At 43.2% G+C, this 22,949-nt stretch overlaps 1 protein-coding gene across 9 annotated transcripts in view; it reads left to right on the plus strand.

The window, feature by feature from the left end:
* LOC116264022 (phospholipid-transporting ATPase 2) overlaps positions 1–22,949 on the plus strand; it is a 64,274-nt gene that overhangs the window by 23,057 nt on the left and 18,268 nt on the right. For all 9 annotated transcript variants that reach the window (XM_031643924.2, XM_031643919.2, XM_031643918.2 and 6 more), the window contains 3 exons: positions 7,878–7,982; positions 18,761–18,858; positions 19,446–19,588. In XM_031643924.2, the coding sequence (XP_031499784.1) occupies positions 7,878–7,982; positions 18,761–18,858; positions 19,446–19,588 (346 nt within the window). The remainder of the gene's footprint in view (positions 1–7,877; positions 7,983–18,760; positions 18,859–19,445; positions 19,589–22,949) is intronic.

A 22,949-nucleotide genomic window follows, 5' to 3' on the forward strand; every position in this document is an offset into this window, starting at 1 on the left:
ATTGGAATTGACAACTTGGAAGCCCATCTTTTGTAACAAATATTATAGTTCTTCTAGAAAACACTCCTCCTAGCTTGAACTGGAAAGATGGGGTTAAAATCACCATGCATGTTGTCCAACAATCTTTCCTAGTTGCAAATTGGATGAGTTCCTGTAGACCAAACACAAAAGTTTGAACCCTGCATTACAATTAAGATGATGTCTGGCTTTTATGAATGCTTCATGGTTCCTTTTGTTGCTGCATTATGATAAGTTATGTTCAACGACGGAGGAAGCAACGAGAGAGAGATTTCTCATATTATCGTGACCTAGTTTCTACTTAAAGAGATTCTGGCGCGCCCCTGACCTTAGTACTTTGAAGAAGCAAAAACAACAGAGCCCTCATCTATCAAGTTGAAATTGCTCTTTTTCGTGGATTCCCTTGACTTTATACTTCATAGTCAGTACTTTGGAGCTCCGCTAGCCGTATCTTGCACGTTCCACTAGCTCTAGTTGGCATCGTTGAATCCCGAAAGTGGTATCGTATAATAAGATCACGGCTGCATTTAGGAACCCTCTTTTCTGAAAGCGGTACGTGTTCTGTGGCGGTGTACTCGTAGCTCTGATGGCGGACGACACGTCTAGAGCTATCCACCTCTATGTGCTTAGTTCTTTCATGAAATATTGAATTGTTTGCAATGTAAGTGGCAGCCTTGTTATCGCAGTACATTTTCATAAGAAGAGGAACATGAATGTTCATATTTGTTAGTAGTGATTTTCATTCTAGTATAATAGTGAGATGCAATTTAACCCATGTTATCTCAGTAGTTTTTTGAGCCATTGCTCTATATTCAGATTCTACACTTGATCTAGAGACTACATTTTGTTTCTTACTTCTCCATGATATGAGGTTGCCCCAAACAAAGATACAGAAGCCAGTGGTGGATTTTCTATCATCAAGAGACCCTGCATAGACAACATTATTGTAAGCAACAATTTCTAAAGATTCACCTTTCTTAAAGAAGAGGCCTCTGCCCGAAGATGATTTTAGGTATTTCAACACCATCAACGCAAATTCCCAGTGGACTTTTCTAGGTTTTTTCATAGACGGACTTAGTTTCCCAACAACAAAGCTAATATCTGGTCTTGTTACAGTAACATAAAGAAGTTTGCCAATGGGGGATCTGTAAGATCGTGGATCCACTAGTTCCCATTGATTATTATAAAGATGAAGATGTGGAGCCATAGGAAGATTAGCCAGTTTTGTTTCTAACATTCATGTATTCTGCAGTAGGTCAAGGACATACTTCCTCTGAGACAATACTACACCTTCTTTGTTAATCTTTTGTGACAAAATGCTTTTGAAGGAAAGCCTTTGTAGCCGAGATTTCTTGATCACAATCACTTGTCAAGATAATGTCATCAACATATACTTCCATAAAAACTACACCTTTGGAGGTCTTCTTGATGAATAGATAATGATCCAAAGGAGATTTTTCAAATCCACATTCTGCAACCACCTCAGATAATTTGTGGAACCACGCCTTGAGACTTTGTTTGAGTTCATAAATTGCCTTCTTCAGACGACACACTTTACTACACTCCCCCTATGACTTGGACCCTGGGGTTGTTGCATATAAACAGTCTCCTCAAGATCACCATAAAGAAAGACATTCTTCACATCAAGCTGATACGTAGGTCAATCCGAGTGTACCACAATAGAGATAATGAACAGAATAGTACCCAACTTGGCCATAGGAGAAAACGTCTTAAAAAAGTCTACCTCGTATGTCTGAGTGTAACCCTTAGCAGTTAGCCACTAATCGAACCTTATATCTCTCTACTGACCCATCTGAATGATACTTGACTGTAAATACCCATTTGGAGCCAACAATATCACAATTTTTAGGTAGATCAACCAATTCCCAGGTGCCACGCTGTATGAGAGCATCCATGTCATCTTGCATAGCTTTTTGCCATTTACAGTCTAGTAATGCCTTTTGATGACAAGTTGGTACAGTATGGATTGACAGTCTTAAGAAACTGCTATAAGTTGTTATCGAGATGGTCGGTGGAAACAAAGTGTGAGATGGGATGCATGGTACACTGTCTCTTGCCTTTGCGCAGGACTATAGGCAAGTCCTGAGAAGGGTTAATGTTAGATATACTTCATTGGAGCTCACATCCTTAGGAGATTCAGATGGTCGACCATGAGAGGGATCCTGTCGCCGAGAGTAGACCAATGGAGGGTCTTGGAACTTATTCATAGTCAGAGTAGGGGAAGGAAATGGCGGAGGAAAAGATTGTTAAACTATAAATCCTTCACCAGCACGTTGAAGAGGAGTCTCTTAGGCTGGCCGGGACTGAGCGACCGCCTGTCGCTAAGGGTTGCGACCTGGTATGCCGCCGAGAGTGCAGAGGGGGTCTGCAGCCGGAGGGTCAGCAGCGCCTACCTGCCTGTCGCCGGAGGTGGCTCGGCCATGCAAGTCGGGTAGTTCCGACAAAGGAGACGGCCAAGGCCGAAAAGGGCCGAAAGGGCTTAGCGGGAAGCTAGCCTAACTGGGAGAGAGCCTAATCCTAACTAAGGCTTGGGTGAGCTTGGGCGGATTGAACTCTAAGGGTGAGCTAGGTCTGATAGAAGAGGATAAGGGTTCGGGTAGGCTTAAGTCGGATGGGACTTAGGCTTGGGATGAGGTAGGCTAGGTTAAGAGGTGAGCTCGGGTGAAGGGAGACGGGTCTGGACGATTGCTCGGTGTTGGCTATGTTGACCTAAAACCAAACCGGGTTTGACTAGGCTAGGTGGGTACGGTCAATAAGGGACATGTCTTGCGAGGCTAGGTTGAGTGGGGCCCACGAGCTAAGCGCGTGGCTGCTAGGGTTTCGCTAAGAGTTGAGAGGGAAGGGCGGCGGCTAGTGACCTTCCTAAAATGGAGGAAGAGGTCCTGCGGTGTAGGCTTGTCTGATTCGGACAAGGGGGGTTAATGATTGGCGGTTTCCTAAAGAGTTGGGTGAGGTGGCGTGCGAGGTTGCCTAAGGGGAAATGGGGATTGACTAGGCTGGTCTTGCCTAGGTGGGATGCGCCGAGATGGGGACACGTGGCACGATCAACGGCCACTAGAGAGTCGCTAGAAAGGAGCTAGCGAAAAAGGCAGGGAAGATCCGATTCTTTCCTAATGATTAGGAGAGACTTGAGGATCGGATCCAAGGGATCTTGGCGGGAACCAAGGAGAAGCTTGCGAGATCTCCTCGTGCTCGGATGAGTGACACGTGGTGAAGATGGACGGTTGAGGTGGCGTGCGGTTTAAGGGATGGATTTTGGGAAAGATTGCGAGGGAGATGAAAAAGGAAGGGAATGTCGCGTGGGAGAAGGATTACCACAAATGGCGCCAAGGTGGAGCCGCGTGGGAGCTACGTGGCTGAAACACGTCGGACCGTGGGACCGGGCTGGTGAGGTGGCAATCAAGGTCGTGAGATGCGGATGCGTGGAATGATTAGGGGCTTAGAGGAGCTGCGTGCTAGGGTTAGGTGACGTGGAAAGGGAATGAAAAAGGAAAAGTGGGCGGCGAGATCTCCTTGCCTACGAAATAGGAAAAGGGGGATTCCGCGCGAGATCTTGGAGGATTTGAGTTGGGTCAAGGCGGGAAAAGAAGATTGGAAAGTTGGCGACGTGGAGGGTGAGGACGCGAGGATGTGGGACACGTGGAGGGGTGGATGGCTAGGATGGAACGGAGCTAAGGCAAGGAGGACTTACCGGATTTGATGCCGGTGAGCTCGACTTCTCCCCTTGTGCGTCGGTGGCTAGGGCTCTCCTTGTACACGCAATAGACCAGTTTGCCCTTAACAAAATTGAACGGGCCTTGATGGAAACGAGGGAAATTCTATCCTTCACGTCGGGAGTTGCAGCGGTGGCCGGGGAAGTAGCAGCTCTCTCTTAAGCTCTGACTCAGGAGGAACCACCGCCCGACATACTAGGCCACAACCCTTAGCGACAGGCGGTCGCTCAGTCCCGGCCAGCCTTCCACCATCGGCGGCCACTTTCATCTCGGTGCTAGGCAGCAGGCGGCTGCCCCATCCCGCTCACAGGACCTCGGCAACAGGCGGCTGCGAAGAACCGAAGCTCGCCGGCCATCCTCGGCCCGCGACTCCGGCATTCCTTGGCCCTCCTCTAAGGGTCCAGACTGCAGGCGGCAGTCTTTGTCCAGCAAGCTACGTGGAGGCACTCCTCAGTCGGCCTTCTAGTACCGTAGCTGAGATACCCGGGGATACGGTTTTCTCCCCGTGGTCCTAATCCGCGAGAAGCCAAGCTAGCCTTGGCCGGTATACCCTCTCATCCCCCTTGTAGCTCGCGGGTGGTAGTTTTTAGATTGCATGTTAGCTTGATTTCTGTTTTTGCTTTAAGCCCGGCTTAAGCCATCGTCCTCAACCGTGGTACCTCGGAGGCGCAAGCGCCAAAGACACGACTACACGAGACATAGCCTACCTAGTGGGTTTCGGGCGTGGTTTGCACGTCAGTTCGTGGTTTGTCATGGTTTGTTGAGTGAGTTGTGAGTGATATTTTGTATCGTGCTCGGTTGTACTTGCCTCACACCTCTCTAGTTCGTTTGTAGTAGGTTGACTTAGTTAGGTTTTTGGGTATCCCTTCCTTGTATCCCTGTCCTATTGGGTTTGAGCCGGGGTCCTGTCCGGTCGGGTGGATCTTTGTATTAATTTGTTTAGGATTTTCGGTTTTTAGATTGTCCTTAAGATGGTCTTGGGAACTAGGATTCACGATTGGTTCGCGCTTTCTAGCCGCAACCGGCGTGGTCCTAACAATTAGAGATTGAGGATCGGATCCAAGGGATCTTGGTAGGAACCAAGGAGGAGCTCGCGAGATCTCCTCGTGCTCGGATGATTGACACGTGGTGAAGATGGACGGTTGAGAGAAACTACCACCCGCGAGCTACAAGGGGGATGAGAGGGTATACCGGCCAAAGCTAGCTTGGCTTCCCACGGATTAGGACCACAAAGAGAAAACCGTATCCCCGGGTATCTCAGCTACGGTACTAGAAGGCCGACTGAGGAGTGCCTCCACGTAGCTTGCTGGACGAAGACTGCCGCCTGCAGTCGGGACCCTTAGAGGAGGGCCAAGGAATGCCGGAGTCGCGGGCCGAGGATGGCCGGCGAGCTTCGGTTTTTCGCAGCCGCTTGCTGCCGAGTTGCCGTGCGTGGGATTGGGCAGCCGCCTGCTACCTAGCGCCGAGAGGAAAGTGGCCGCCGATGAACTACAGTGCCTCCCTCATACTGCGGTATTAGAGGAGGCGAAAATCCATAGACTGCCTCGTAGGGGGTCATTCCTTCTATAAAGTCCATGGTAATATCAGTCCATGGCTTGGTTGGGATCGGGAGTGGATTGAGGTGCCCTGGAGGCTTGATGGTCTCATATTTCTCCCTTTGGCAGACTGAACAATGGCGGATGTATCTCTGCACGTCGGCCTTTAGTCCTTGCCACTAGAATTGAGCCTTGACTCTACTCACGGTCTTAGCGACCCCCTCGTGTCCAGCATCGGGAGAGTCATGGAAATGCTGCAGGAGCTCTCTCTTAAGCTCTGACTCAGGAGGAACCACCGCCCGGTTGCAGCTAGAAAGCGCGAACCAATCGTGAATCCTATTTCCCAAGGTGTTAGACGAAGGGCCATCCATAGTAGGAGTGGCAACCTGTGCAGAGCCCATAGGAGAATGAGTAAGGCTCTTGCCATGTTTGGTGACCATACCCCTATCTTGTGATATAGTGGATGGACGACCATGTTTATCCCAACAAAGTTCCTCCAAGTATCCCATCTTTCCACAGTAGGTGCATTGGAACTTCCCACGACTACCGGTTCTGCTATCTATACCTCTTCCTTTGGCACTGTAGGTGGTGCTCTGACCACTCCCACCTCCCACCACAAGAGCAGAAACTGGCGTTATACCAGTTGCTTGGGACAAGCTAATAGCCAGACGACTAAGTCTGTTGTATGCATCAGAGAGATCAAGAATTTCACTCCTTGTGAGCATCTGATCCTTGACATCGGCATACTCAAAAGACAGACTCGCGAGAAACTTTGCAACTATGGTAGATTCAAAGTGTGACTTATAACAAGATTTGCATGGAGGGCGCAGGAATTTCAATTGCTCATAGGTAGCTTTAATGGTTGCAAAGTACTGAGATAGGTCCTGATTTCCGTATCAGAGATTAAGTAATTCTTCTTCAACTTGAAGGATTTACTTACATTTTTGTCTTGTGAATACGTCTGCTTAAGGAATTCCCACATCTCCTTAGTAGTAGTATAGTGAGTAATAGTAGAAGCAATTTGTAGTTGGATGTTGTTCATAATCCAAGACATAACCATGTTGTCGTCCTCTTCCTAGGTCATGTTGTCGTCCTCTTCCTAGGTCATGTACTTCCTTGACTTGTCAATAGTTCATCTTCTTCAATTATGTGCCTCTTTCGATGTCATTTGACTGACAACATAAATAACCTAGACCACAGTTCATAGTTGTGTGTTGTGTCCATCTAACTTGACATTAGATCCATATGAGAAGGGATTTCCAGCTCCTTTATGATCGTTGCCACCCTTTGGTTTGTTGCTCTCAGCCATAATGAACCACAACAGGAATTAAGAACAAGAATACCACGATAAGATTGTGTAGCAGCTAGAACACAAGAAAAACAGTCCTGTTTACAATAAGTCAATCATGCAAAGGGGTTGATAAACAAGACAGCAAACGTGCTCCTTCACGCAGACTTCAACAAACAAAGTGTACAACCCACAGAAAATAAACATCTCCTTCACGTGGACTTCAACAAACAAAACAGAAAACATGCTACTTCATACTTCAGCGAACAAAGTTAACAACCCACAGAAAATAAACATGATCTCCTTCACGCAGACTTCAGCAAATAAAACATAAAGTTACAAAAACAGCAAGCAGGCTTGAGTAGAACGAACAGTTAACTATTTTTCAGTAATAGAATCTTAGCTTCAGATCCATTTCAACGAGATATCAAACCTCAACTTTGCTGCTTCATTGCACCATATTAAAGACAATACTAAAAAACTCAAACTTGCCTGCCCATTATGGCTCCAACTATGCTGCTCCACTAGACGGCATACCTTAAACCTTATCATCACCCACGATATGCCTTCAACTGTGCTGCTTCACCACTTTACCTCAAGAGTCCATAAGAAACCTTAGGTTGAGATATGAGAGACTAGGCTGATCAGACGTGCCTGCCCAAAGTGCTCAGATCAAGGCTGATCAGGGTGTTGATACCAGGGAAGAGAAGAGAAGAGACGACCACCACCACCCTAGCCAATCAGACGTATAATGGTTCTGATGCCATGTTCAACGACAGAGGAAGAAACGAGAGAGAGAGAGACGGAAAAGAGATTTCTCATGTTATCGTGACCTAGTCTCTACTTAAAGAGAGATTAGGGCTCGTCTAGAGCTATTACATAAAAGAGACTCATAAAGTTGTAAAAAGACAAAAAAAGACTAACTTTTAGATAATCAGAAAACTATTACACTTAAAATAAACTTTCTGATTTTAACAATTTGGTTGTTCTGTATTCTGTTGTGGTTGCAGATTTCAAGAGAAATGTCTACTATCAGACCCTTTTTCAATCCAGTCTTCGTTATTAATGTGGATAATAAGCATCTTCTGCAATTAATTTGTTCAAGAGTTCTATTTTTGATGTGATGACAGTTTATCGACTGTGCTGTATTAAGTTGTTTTTTCAAGAAGTTTTTTTTTCTCTAAATATTGTAATGTGTGTCTTTCTTCCCTGAGTATGTGTATTTTCTTTCCTTTCAATTTGGTGGAAATAAATTGATAATATTATCATTAGATGTTGAAATCTGTGTTCTTTTGGATGCAGAAATGGTATGTTCGATATCCAAGGGATGCCCCATGGTATGAATTTGTTGTCATACCATTGCGTTTTGAGCTCCTGTGTTCAATTATGATTCCAATATCTATAAAGGTAGTTCTCTGGCTTCACCTCATCCATTGTTATTATCATCTTTGTCTTTGTATTTCTTCTGCATGCTTCTTTGCTGAATCTCTCTTAAACTTTCAAACTTATTAACTTGTCCCTGTGAAAAGAATATGGTTAGGTGCTTTTAGCCAATAGCTTGAAATGTTGCAGTACCACATATCATGACCGGATGTGGTGTTGTTGCACGTGCAATTTTTTGCATGGCATTGTGTTAGTCTCTTCACAGCTAACGATCTGCCTTGCGCCTAACTCTGCCTTAACTTCCCCAAAACACATGAAACCCAGCTTCTCTCACGAAATGTAATATTCTTCATTAGGGTTTAATTCCCTTAAGCGTGCGTAAATACATAATGTGTTCGGTTGGGTTAAGAAAAGCCTAACTGGACCCGACCCGTTACATGAAGAAATACTAAGCTGAAAATGCATAAACAGAAAATAACATAAGTAGGAAATAACAGAAATAACACTCTGCAAAATGAAAACTCTGTGCCTAACAATTCCCCCCCTCCCCCTTCTTCAAGAACACCTTGTCCTCAAGGTGTAAATTCTGGAAATCGGAGAGTGATGTCCTCTGTCCTTTTCCCAAGTTGCTATGATGTTATCTGTATTACTCCATTCAATTAACCATTCAGTGAACTTTACCCCATTATGGTTGGTAGTGTGAATGCCCAATCTGCAAAAAGGAACAACAGTGCTTGGTCCTCCCTAATCGGTTCTGAAACGATTTCTTCCTCGGCTGGTGGTTGAGAGCAGGGTTTTAGTTTTGAATCATGGAATACTGGATGGATGTTACTCCCAACGGGTAGTAACAACTCGTATGCGAGATGTCCCTACTTGCTGGATAATACGGAATGGCCTAACGTATCTAGGAGCGAGTTTGTTGTATCCTCTTGGCTGTCGAAAACCTGCTGCATGTGTAGGCCTGCATAAGTACATGCCATCTCCCACATTGTACTACTGGTATCGGTGTCTGCGAGTGTATTGGATGACCATACGATTGCGTGCAGCAGTGAGATATTCCTTGAGATCCTTAAGTATGGCATCGCGGCAACAGAGTTGTGTATCAATTGTTTCTTCTTTTGCAGTGTCTGGCTGGTAGTGTCGTATAGTTGGTGGAGCTCGACCATAAACTTCTTCGAATGGGGTGACTCTCACACCCCGACCTTTTTGACACTCAAACATTTTTTTTTTTTTTCTCAAAACATAAAGCATCGAGGTGTGACTACACAATAGTTCAAAAAGGAATGAGCCAAGCAATTCAAAACAATGGGGCAAGCTTTCCATTATATAGCATTTCAATTCAATTGTACATTTGACAAAAATGCCCCAAAATCACAACATCGATGCCTCATCAAAACAAGGCATCAGTAAAACCAAAAACACGACGCGCCGGCACTACAAGAACAAAACAAAACCCAAAACCTCCCCAGTAGGATGTGAGTGTAGCCATCTGCTCAGCCTGCTGCCCCGGGTACACCAAAACCTGAAAAAAGGAAACAACTGAAGGCTTAGCCTTCGCAGTATGGCAACAAGCCAGAAAAATGCCAAACCCTCTCAAGTAAGGCTCAAATAAAGGGACAAATATCAACCCATCTATCGTCATGTCGCGTCTGAGTGCGACACGTAAAAGCCACTTGATGGCCACACTAACACAACATCAGTCACATGCGAAGCATGCTTAAACATAACACTTGCATTCATATCAATCACATATACGTCAGTCACATGCATTCTATCAAACACTTTGCATTTTCATTAACTTTAGTGCATTAACAGTTCCTGTGGGTGCAACACAGGCACGTGCACACCGCGGGCGGCCTACAGCCGAGAGACAACCCCCGTGGTGGCCCATAACAGTATGGATCCATTTCACCCGCTGCAGCGGTAGAGCACTCATCCCTGGATGTGTGACGTCCAAGGTGAGATACTCAGCCTTCCCTAGGACACCCAGGTTGGGAAGGCAGGAGCCCAACGCTCCAAGCACAACACACAACAGAACCCTGGGGCCTTGCACCGCCTGCGCTCTGACAGGCGAGACCAGTGGCAATCAAGGGGGACGTCTCCCAAACACATAGCCACATCCCACTGGCCTCTCATCTCTTAGTTATTCATTCTTATCATTACAGTTACACATTCACAAGAAGACTGGCTAACACACGAGGTTAGTACACTTCCCGAGTGCACCCACACCTCCGATTACCTCCACATGAGGTCTATACATACAGTAACAGTCATTGCTAGCCGTCATACCATACGGGTACAACTACCCTCCAAACATCCATTTGCATCATTGCCCATGGCAATGCATATGCAACAACATACACATTTATATCAATCATCACATCAGTCATGTCAATCACCTCTTTGAAAAACATAGCCAATCCACAGAGAGTAGTCTCGATCTGCGGTTGGCTCGTAGCTGTCCTATGCAGTTATCATTCTATGATGCTTTCTAATGCACAATTGGGGTCGAGGAGACACTCGACTCGATACCCCACCTCATCTGTCCTAAACAGATATCAATTCTAGCATGCACATGCCAATGCGTAACATTTTTAAATCGAATGACTAATAATCTTTCTAACCCATTCATATCATGTAAGCAACATACACATACTCAATCACAAAACCGTCAATCAATTAACATCACAATCCTAGGATCCCTTGATCCTAGGAGCACCCAATCACACAATTGCCCCAGGCAGGAATTTGCCTGGAAAGTTGCCATACCTGTGGCGCGCTCACCAAATTCTTCAAAATGCCTCAAGCTTCGAACTCAAGGTCGACGGGATGAGCCCGGTGCACCTGCAAACATAAACAAGAATAAGGTTTCTACTAGATTCCTACACCAATCAAACATAAATGAACAGATACAAAAATAGAATCCTTGAGGCACGTGACAGCGCCTCAAGAGGGCATCGACAGGTAGTGTCGACCAACGGGCTCTCCACAAGGCCTCCTCCTTTACGTCTTGACGTTGCCTTGAATTATCAAGGCCTTCAACCATCAATCAAACCGTCACTAAATCCTTCCTCAATAACGTTCTTTAAGTAAGACATCAACCTCAAGTCACATCCCAAAACGCATATATCCCTAATTAACTTCATGATACACCCGTTCACCGAAGTCTGCGCTACACTCCCTAAGACGGTTCCAAAACTTCCCCACAACCTCACAATCTCTACCATGTTTCCTTAAAGCTTCGAACTTAATCCATCATGCTAAAACGATCAATAAGTACATGAATCATCACTTTCCAACGCAAATCCTAAGTTTCTCCCAAAAACAAAATTACTAACATGCGTCCCAAAATCATCAATTCTAAGCTCTAGCATGCTCGAACCATAATTATACATGCTCTAAAAGATAAATACTCATCATTTTGAGCTTGATTAGGTATTGCTCACCCCAAACAAGCGTCCAAACTGCTACAACCCTTCTAGCAACCACTTCACACGTCCGATCAAGTGCCAATGCTCGAGATTGCTTGCTGTCGCTGCTCACTACACACCCTACTAGCAGGTAAGAGGGGAAAAACGTCCCCTAAACTGCAAACCAACCCCAAACGCCCAAAAAGTTTAACACAAACTCTGTTGCTAGGAAAGACCCACGGTAGTAGTTGGGGAAAAAAAACTGAAATAAACAAAGAAAAGGGACGCTGACAGAGAGGAGAGACAGAGAGAGGAAGGGTTCGGTCAAGGGGGAAAACAGCCGTGGGGTGAGAAGAGAGAGAAAGAGCAGGCGGGGGAGTGCGGGTGAGTGAGAAGAGGGTCGAGCGGTAGAGAACCAGTGGAAAGAGGGGAAAGAAAATTACGAGAGAGAAGAAGAGGGGACGTGCGGCAGAGAGCAAAACAGACAAAAGGGCATGAGTGGCAAAGCAAGAAAAATCGCACGAGAGAGAGAGGGTTTACCCAGCAGCCGCCGCCGCCGTCGCCGCTGCCACCTCCGTCGCCGTCGCCGTCGCCGTTCCAGCCACCACCACCCGACCGTCACTCTCCTCCCTCTGCGCTGCCACAGGAGACCACCGGAGACAACGAAGAAGGAAGGGAAAGGCGAGGGAGAAGGGCCTCGCGTCGGGCCCTTACGCGAGTGGGGGTCGGTTCCGGGTCTGGACCCTAGCTCGACCCGACCCGTCGAACCAACGAGCATTACAGTGACACCGGTGGAAGAATGCCAACTAGTATTGTAGGAAAATTCAACCCATGATAAATAGTCCACCCAAAGTCCAGGTTGTTACCCTGCAAAACAGCGTAGATATGTCTCAAGGCAGCGATTGACGACCTCGGTTTGGCCATCTGTTTGCGGGTGATATGCTTAATTGCAGGTTCGTGCCTTGCAGCTGAAAGCTACGATACCAAGGTGCGCCATTTTTGGCCTCGCACCTGCATTGACGCGATGCGGGTGCGCCTCAGGTGCGCACCCAAATGAGTCAAACAAGAGTTGGGTGCGGTCAGCCGCACCCGGTTAAAATCGTCCTTTTCCGACTCGCACCCGACTCGCGTTTGACGTGAGTCAGGTGCGGTCAAATGCGCACTGGACTACTGTTTAGGGTTTTTTTATTTTTAAGTTTTTAACAAAGTTCGTCATCTTGCCGGCTCGCCCGCCCATTCTTCTTTCCTCTTCTTCGACCTTCGTCCCTCTTCGACTCTCGTCCCTTCTTCGTCTTTCTCCATCTTCCATACGTCGTATTGGGTGGAGTTGGCCTCTCTGGCTGCTGGAGCAGCCTCTGTGTGTGGAGAAAACGCCATCCCTCGTCAATCCCTTGACAGAGCGAGTGAGAGAGAGAGAGCAAGGGCAGTGAAGATCTTCATATACCTGCTGTAACCTGCTGTTGAAGAGTTGAAGACTCCCGATCAGCTGCACTTCACTGCTGGCGGGGATGAAGGAGAAAGAGAGAAGATAGCTAACGGCAGGAATGGAGGGGAGAAAGTCGTGTTAGGGCATCGTGGGTGAGGGTTGGGAAAAGGTCGCGCACGAGGGAGCAGAGCACGGTCGACGGAATTTTGATTCCAGCATTTCCATTCCAGAATTGATCCACAATGCTGGAATAAAAAATGCTGCCTTTGATTAACCTATGATCTCTTGAGGGCTATACAATTGGTACAACCATCTCCACCCATAATCTAGTTGCATTTCTTATTTCTTTCATCTTTTTTTTTTCATTGAAAATTCAGCCCTAGGGGCCTACAGATGTTGTCTGTACAGCTAGTTTAGTGGAGATCAAGTTTTGGATTGCTGGTATTCTATGTGAATCAAGACTTAATTCACAACCGACAACTGAAATGCATCAGCCATCAAGTTTTGAAGGAAAAATAAAAAAACCCTTTTTAGGAGCCCAAAGAATCAATGAGAAGTTGAATTGTATGTTTTTACTATAGCTGGTTACAGGTAGAGTATCATGTGGATTATGACTGTATGAACTCTGATTTTGTGAACTCAAAACTAGGGTATATTTCTTGTTGAATGTTGAACTGATGATTGATAATGATATCATGATTAGCAAATTGCAATTTTGATCTTGTTATTGAATAATTTTGTGGTTTATGACAATTTTTTGTCATACATATTATATACATAATATTATTATTATTACAATAAATTAATAATAATAATAATAAATACTCTCGCTGCACCGCCGCACGTAAATTTTTTGAAATGTGCCACATCGGCACCCGCACCTGCACCCGCACCCCGCACCTTGGTGGTCATAGGCTGAAAGTATTCCTTCCAAAAAGTGCTAATAAAGATAGGTTCTCTATCGCTGGTTATTGTTTTGGGCATACCATGAAGTTTTCCGATATGGTCTTGAAATGTGCGGGCAACTGTCTTTGCCGTGTAAGGATGCGACAGGGCCACAAAGTGAGCATACTTGGATAGACGATCAACAACTATCAGAATGACAGATTTTCCTCGGGACAACGGAAGACCTTCTATGAAATCCATAGATATATCCTCCCATATTAGTTCTAGTGTGGGAAGTGGCTGAAGGAGTCCCTCTGGTTTCATCATTTCATATTTGTTTCTTTGACAAATGTTGTAGTTCTTTACAAAGTCTCTTATGGCTCTTTTCATTCCGAGCCAATAGATGGTGTAACACAGCTGCCACTTGTGCCCTCTACGCCTTCATGGCCAACTGCATGCTCATTGTGGTAATGTTGTAGCAGTGATTGTGGCAGAGTTGTCTCTGGCAGAATAAATATGCGTACACTGCGATACAAGTATGGTGGTTTTCATTCATACCCATAGACTTTGAGAGGGTTGGTCTCCAACCTTTCTCTGATTTTCTTAACCAACTCTGCCTCACTCTGCGTGTGCCGAATCTGATCTCACAGATGAGCTTGAACTTGTGAGATGGACAGCCGGCTGCTGATCTTTGGTTTGAAGGCTGTAGACAGCCCATCGGCCGCAACATTCTCCTTATCCTTGCGATAACAGACTTTGAAATCGAAGCTCATTAGCTTAAGTATCCATTTCTAAAGTGTTGGAGATAGCGACGGCTGCTACAAACAGTGTTTAAGGCTGCAATGATCAATTAGCACTACAAATTTGTCGCCCCACAAGATAATGTTTCCATTTTAGCACTGTGAGAACTATTGCCATCAATTCGCGCTCATAGGTGGATTTACTAGGAAATGTTAGGCCCATTGCCCTGCTGAAATGAGCAATTGGGTTTCTGTTTTGACTAAGAATTGTGCCCACCCCCAAGTCTGACGCATCTGATTTGATGGTGAAAGGAAGCTGGAAATTGGGCATTTGTAGAACTGGAGCTGTTTCCACTGCCTCTTTTAGTTGTTGGAATGCCTGTGCCGCCTAAGGGCCCCACGCAGACCTGCCTTTCTTGGTTAGCTCCGTGAGAGGTGCAGCCATTAGACAATAGTTTTTGACAAACTTACATTAGTAGCCTGTGAGCCCAAGGAATGCACGGAGTTCCCTTATTGTTCTTGGAGTGTTCCAATCTTTCAGCACTTGGACCTTCTCTTGTTTCTTACTTTTCCATGGCTTATCACATGTCCTAGATAAGCAATCCTGATTGTACCGAAGACGCACTTCAAAAACGTGGCGTGCAGTTGATGTTGTTGCAGCACTGTTAGTACTACTTGCAGTTGTCTGAGATGCTCCTGTTCATCCTTGCTGTAAATTAGAATATCGTCAAGGAATACCAAGACAAACAGTCGTAAGAAGGGGCAAAACAAATCATTCATCAGTGACTAAAAGGTGGAGGGTGCGTTCATCAGCCCAAAGGGCATGACAGTGAATTCGTGGTGGGGTATGGAAGGCAGTTTTCGGAATGTCCTTCACAACTCGGATTTGGTGGTAGCCCGAGTGCAAATTGAGTTTAGAAAATGTGCATGCCCCATGTAGTTCATCTAGCAAGTCCTCCACAATAGGTATCAGATATCTATCTTTAATGGTAATGGCTTTTAGCGCATGATAGTGCACATAGAACCGCCAACTTCTGTCTTTCTTTTTAACCAATAAGGCCGACGATGCAAAGGGGCTCCAACTCAGCTGAATAACTCCTGTTTTCAACATCTCTGTACTAGCTGCTCGAGCGTTCGTCGCTGCACACGACTGTAGCGATAAGGTCGGGACTTGACTGGTTCAGACCCTAGCTGTAACTCAATTCGATGCTTGTGATTTCGTGCAGGTGGCAGCGCAGCTGGCGTTCTAAAGACTGGCTGAAACTTGTTCAACAGTTCCTCTAGTGTTCTTCGGTACTCTTTTGACCTGCACTGACTATCTGTTTTAGCATACGATGGTACTTGCGTTGAGAGCAAAAGAAAGGAGGCAGTTGGTCCTTTCATCAGACGGGCAGCCAAGGCTTCAACACAAGGTCGTTTAGGGGTCGCTTCGAGTGTAATTGGTTCGTTTGCACCCCCCCCCTCCCCCTCTAAACTGCATCTTCATGCCATGAAGTCCCATACGACCTCTCCAATGTCACGCAGCCACTGGATGCCTAGTGCCAAGTCAGCACCTGCCATGGCCAGAATATATAGCTGCGTGGAAAATTGAAGACTCTCTATCTCCAACGTCTCTAGATGGCACTTGCCTGTGCATTTCAATGTATTGCCATCGCCTACCACGACGTCAAACACCGGTTGTGTTTCCATGTTGCATCCTAGGGCTTGAGCTGACTTCTCGCAAATGAAATTGTGAGTCGATCTCGTGTCTATCAATATACTAACCTTTCGGCCACACAATTTATCTTTGACGTGCATCAAGTGAGGAACTTCATCACCAGCAAGAGCATGCAACGATATTTCTGGTGTCATCTCCCCTTCAGTGACTAAGGGACAATCCTCGCCAACTTTTGGTGGATCGCCCTCTTCTTCTACGCGATACGTATGTAGTCTCTTGCAGTTATGCCGTGGTACCCATGGACGATCACAGTGAAAACATATGCCCTGACGCCTCTTTTCTTTTATTTGCTCAGGCGTTAGATGCCTCACGAACTGCGGAGGCATGTTGCCACGCTCGTTTCTCCCTGCTGCATAAGGGGAAGCTTCACACTTCATCGGTTCACGCTGACCGCTCCTAGCATCCGACCAGTTCCTAACAATAGTGTGCCTGCCTGTGATGTGCAGCGACCGGTATTTCTCATCCACCGTGTGAGCAATTTCAAAGCAATATAACACATTGATCACAATTTTTCGCTTAGGAAATGAATGCCTGTGACTGTTAGAATGTACGATTCCCTGAGTTTAGTGGTCTGGCATTTGTGCCTCTTCTTGCCATGTGATGCACTTGAAAATGGGCTGCTGGCAAGCTTTTTATTTATCTCCCTCGTTTTCATTAACTGGTTCATATTCAGATATTTAATTTTGATGCATATGATAAATATTTTAGAAATATTTATATTTTATACTATATATAAGTTGCAGTCATTTATACTGATCATTGATCTACTAATGGAATTTAGAACATTGCGTGATGTTAACAAATGAGCATTGTGGCAACATCTTTTTTTATCACAATTTCGAATTTGAAAGCTTGATGTTAATGTTGATGGTCATTTATGATAATTTCATTTGTCATTTGTATAAAAGTTTATTGCATGGTGTACAAGATTGTAAGTTTGTTTCTTGATTGGTTATGTGACTCATGCATGTTATACTGATCATTATTCATTGATATGTTTATGTATGACATTTTTCCATCAAAAGTTTTTTTTTCTCATTTGTCCTATTCTTTTTCTGTTTTTTTGAAATTATTTTGAAAAGCAAATTTACAATTTCTTTGCATTATGTTATGTATCGAACTGTTGGCTTGATCTGTACAGGTTATGCGATGCACTTTTAAAACATCGACTTTTAGATTCTAGAACATAGAATTTGAGACCTATTAGTTGATATTTAGGAAACTAAAGGATTTTGCATGCTCTAAAGCATCACAAAACAGTGATGTTAAATTCTAAACTTTCTCTCTTTAACTTTAAACATTAATTGTTCAACTTTATTCATTTGCTCTTCCAAAATTTTTGTTATTGAATATTTGATGTGTAATAAGAATAATAGAAAGAATGATACACCTCTCGTGTCATCTTATAAACTTTGGTTTTAATCACTAAATGGATGGTGCTCCCATTTGCGGATATCTTGCCTAAAAAAGGTTACTTCCTGTCTTTCGTTTGAAGAAATTAGGCTGGAAATTTGTTGATGTTATCTGGGAGAACAGAATTTGGTTATGTGACTGCCAAGGCTATTGTAGAAAATAAGGAAGTTAAGATTTTATTTTGTCATGCTTTTGATTCATATTTGACACTTTGAACATATGAATGAGTGATCGTATGGTTGAAATATAATGAGCAAGGCTGGGAGGGCAGTGAATGTTCTTTATGCAAACAGTTGCCGAAGTGGAGTGCTATTTGTTCCATCCACATCTGTTGTCAGCAGGCAGTTTGTCAGCTACGACACACGGACACTTCGAAATAGGCCGCATACCCGTGTTGACACGTCGACACGCCGATCCCGACACGGGACACGGCATGTCTTTTTAAATTCCAAATTCAGTTTAGAACTTAGACAAACATGAGATTCTTTAGGAAAACAGAGATTTTGGAATTTAAAAAGCATTGTCTTCATGCATAAACTTGTATAAACTTGCATAAACTTATATGTTTTTTGCACCTTTTATTATTTTTAATGTTCTTTTTTTGTTTTAGTGTCCGTACCCACATCCCCGTACCCGTATTGTACCTGCTCCCGTGTGACATAGTTTCTCAGGATATCCAATACTTCAGGTGCTGTAATGCATCTATATCATGTCAAAATCCGATATTGCGTTGATGTGTAGTATGAACGAAGGGAAAAGAAAAAAAAAATAGTATGCTGTTATACTTTTCATAAAGCAGTCCATAGGCTGTGTTTTGTCATATGTTATATCTATCTTATATCTATGTAGGCTGTGTTTTGTCATATGTTATATCTATCTTATATCTATGCCATTTCATATTGATTGTAATGCGACAAGCTGTATTTTGGTAAGAACAGATCATCTCCGAGCAATCATCATGCTATAATACAACTTCTGGATCCTTTAATGTGTGATTCTAACCAACTTTTATGTCTAATGGTAATCTCAGGGTAGGATTATCTCTTTTTGTCTTGAGCTGCTGCTACACTGATTTCATTATTGTTTGCATCTGAATCTTTGTTGCTGTATTTATCATTTTTGCGACATTTACTAGAATGCGGATGAACTTTTCATCATGCATCTGATACTTGTTTTATATCTCCAGTTAAATGTTTCGTGATCTCCTGCAGGTGTCACTAGATCTTGTTAAGAGTTTGTATGCCAAGTTCATTGACTGGGATGAGGAGATGTATGATCATGAAACTTGTACTCCTGCTCATGCAACCAAGTAAGTTTAGCTTTTCTTGAAAGAAGCTGAGTATCCAGTTTTTTTCTGGTTTTAATTAAGTGTTCCCATTCAAATGAATTCTATCACTCCCCAATTTGAAGGACTTATTGCATGGACGTATGTAAACTATGCATTTGACTACGAGTCACCTTCAAGGCTAACCACCATGTCTGAAAGAAAACTTCCATCTTTCAGTAGCAAAAGAAGCTTCTCAATAGTGAACCAAGCCAACGCTGGATTGAGCTTTTTTGCTCAGACCATGCTGGCCTTGGCATGAACCTATGGATAATCTGTATGTTGATAACATACATGAAGCATCATTTCTATTATCACATACTAGCTTAGAACACATCTTGAAGAAGGTCCTAAGCAGAATACTTTTGAAGAAATCTGTGAGAAGTGCTTGGGGTCTAGGATGAGCCTCTGTAATGATTTGGATGGAAGATTGGTCCACTGTTCTCAACAGGCTATGGAGTTTAAGGAAATGCTATATGTTTATGGTTATCCTTTTTTATATCTTAAAGTTTTTCCACATACTGTGCCTATGAATCTGAATTCTGGAAATTGACTCTGATTGCTATTTTTAGTACAGGGATAAGTGAAGACTTGGGACAAATTGAATATATTTTGACAGATAAAACTGGGACTCTAACAGAAAACAAAATGATGTTTAGACGGTGTTGCATAAGCGGTGTCTTCTATGGAAATGACAATGGAGATGCTTTGAAAGGTAGATTTCTCTTGTTCTTAGCTTGCCTGAACCTCGTTGGTAAATTAAGGTGATTTAGGACCTTAGGTCATGTAGTGTTTGGTTTTTCCTTGGTTAAGTTTAATCATTTGATCTTCTGGGCAATGGAAGTGGTTGCTCTTTGTGTCAATGCTCACCTAGTAATTCAGAGTAATTCCCAACACATCTGTGAAGGAAAGAAACAGAGCACTTGGTACTAGCACTTCTGCCTTTCCTGGTATTGGTTGAAAGCAGCTGCTGCCTTTTATGGTGTTGTTTGAAATTGGAGCTGTTGGATACAGCAGGGAAAAATTTGAACTAGCTTAATAATCATTCATCTTTATGTCACTTGTTTTTAAAATTTTCTTCTAACTAATCTTTCTTCATAGCTCTGTAACGTGTTTATGAGGCTACTGCAAAGGGGTCCCTAGCAGCCATAACAAGGGATACATGATACAGTTCTTCATTCATCCTATTTTTCTCTGTCTTTCTCCAAATTAGACATGGAGGTGCAAGAAAGGTCTACAACATACTGCTGCTAAATTTATGCATCATGGGCCCAGCTTGGAGTGCTGAAAGGAAATAACTGTTCCGAACAAATGATACTGACAAATTTTGATGTCAAAATAATAAAGTGATACTTTACGTCAAATGTAAAATAGCGGGACAAAGTGGCATGTAAAAACTGACATGAAAACTAACAGTTGAAAGTAAGGAAATGAAAGCTGTATATAGGCAGAATAGACCAGCTTACAAAAATTAATTATGGATGTCCTCCAAACTATTCTAGTGGTACATACAAGCATGATGTAACCCAAGCTTGTTTGTTTTGAGCTTGGCTCCAAAAGGTCCTAAACTCTTATGATAGGGCGAAGCTTAAGACAAGTTTGTGCACCATATGCTGCATAGCATCAACCTAGGTCACACAGGTGCGGGTAAGTGGTGCGGATGCGGCGTGCAGGTGCAACAATTCTCAAAAACTCTTGGGATGCAGGTGTGATGAGGTTATGTATATATATCTCGAGAGAGGGAGAGAGAGATGCATGTTATACATACACTTAATGTTTACTTGGGAGAAACCGCCTCTGACATAAAACCCGAAAAGCCAAACCCTTATGTCTCTGTGGTTTTGGCCCTTATAATAAATTGGGTTTTGATCATGTTATAGAAGTTTTTGAAGTTTGCAAATACCTCTGATTTATGTTGGAGAAAATAAACCCAAGTATGTCTAGAAAAATCATCAACAAAGATCACATAATACAACAATCATTCTTTAGACATAATAGGAGCGGGTCCCCACACATCCGAATGCACTAACTCAAAAGGCATTTGGGTAACAAATTTTCTATTATCAAAAGGTAAGACTTTCATTTTTGCTTTCGATACAATCTTTACAACAAAAGTTCTTTTGACAATGCTTTTCCATGTAAGGAAGATGAGACTTTTTTTGGATTTGAATGTCCAAGTCTTTGGTGCCAAGTTTGAATGTCACATTCTTTGATCATGTTGCATGAAGGTCTTGAAAGGTCCAAAATTCTATGTAGTAAAAATCATTTGTTTTAAAACCTTCCCCAATCGTCTTCTTGAATAAACGGTCTTGTATCAAACATTTATATTGTGAGAAAATTATATCAAAACCAAGGTCAACTATTTGTGAAACGGATAATAAATTTAAGTTTAATTTAGGAATACATCTTACTTAGGTAGTTTTAAAATTTTGGATTCAAAAGTTTGATCAAGGTTTCCAATAAAATCAATTTCAAGAGATGTTCCATCGGCCGTTTTCACAAAAGGATATGAATCATTTTTAGTGCATTCGGTGAGAAGGGATCCACAAGGAGTCATATGAAAAAATGCACCCGAATCAATAATCCAAAAATACTTACTTGATGAAGTAGATGCCACGGTAGCTCCCAAAGTTGAAGGTGTGTTTCCTCCCTTAAGTAATGGTTGAATGGCTTCAATGAGCTTAGGTTGAAGAGCACTTATGAGTTGGTCAAGTTGAAAGCAGCTTGGTTCTTTCTTTTCTTCTTGAATGTGAGCTGCCACATTACTTCTCTTGTCAAAATTTCGTAATTTTGGACACTTGGGTTTCGTGTGTCTTTCCTTTTGACAATGATAACAAATAATTCTTCTTCTTTCTCCTTCATTTGTTTGATTGAAGTGTGGAGGTCTATATGGCTTCAAGTAGGCCCCTGGCACAGTTGTGGGCCTTGTGGCAAAAACATTGTTGGCCTTTTCTCTATCAAGGCAAAGTCAATTTTCTTCCATTTGAAGTTCCGCAATGGCCTCATTCATGGATGGTGTTTTAGAACGATGGAGCAAAGAGGTTTTAACACCATGAAATTCTGTTCTAAGGCCTATGACAAACTTATAAAATTTGTCACGTTGAATTTGCCTTTCCCTAAGTATAAGATCTTTTGCATCAACCCAATGTGGTTCAAAGATGCTTAATTCATCATATAATTGATCTATCTCAGCGACATAATCTTTAATAAATCTTTCACCTTGCTGAAGGTTGTGAAGGTAATAGATCTATCACCTTGCTGAACCTTGAGTTGAATATTATGCATATAATCAACATCTCTCACGGTATGGGTTTTCTTTAGATATTCTCAAGTCTCTTGAGCATAATTTAATTTAGAAATCTGTCCACTATTGACATTGTCAACACAAGTCAATATCCATGTGATAATCTTGTGATGACCTACACTTTATTCTTCCTATTTCTTGTTGTATTCAGCCACAACTTTCTCTTTTTCTGTTTCATCCAATTCCACAGCCCTTCCATTTAGTCAATATCCATGTGATAATCTTGTGATGACCTACACTTCATTCTTCCTATTTCTTGTTGTATTCAGCCACAACTTTCTCTTTTTCTGTTTCATCCAATTCCACAGCCCTTCCATCAGCAACTTTTGTTAAGACTAGTTGTGGTTCAATTTTTGTTCCATCAACTAGTCTCCAAAGGCTTTTACTACGAATAAAATGTGCCATAATTCTAGTCCATTGGATATAGTTTGTTGACGAAAGTTTGGGAAATGGAAGAGAAGAGATTTCGTCTTCTATTTAGCTCAATCACAAGGAAAGTCCACTTACAAGTTATGAAGAAATTTGCTGCCACGTGAAGAAAGCTCCACCGCGTGAAGAAAATCACAGCAACAATGGAGAAACAGTCACACTTTCAGCTGCCACGGAAGCTTGATATGATTAGCTCAATACCGTCACGAAGATCACCTTGAAACCACAAGAAATAGTTGCCAAGAACCAGCAAGAAGGACAGTACCTTCTTGAGTCAAACCTTAGCCAGTAATATAACAAACACTTGGAGTGCTTCACAGCTCGAAAGCGAGAGTGCGAGTCG

Source organism: Nymphaea colorata, chromosome 11 (genome assembly GCF_008831285.2).
Source record: "Nymphaea colorata isolate Beijing-Zhang1983 chromosome 11, ASM883128v2, whole genome shotgun sequence".
Taxonomy (NCBI): Eukaryota; Viridiplantae; Streptophyta; class Magnoliopsida; order Nymphaeales; family Nymphaeaceae; genus Nymphaea; species Nymphaea colorata.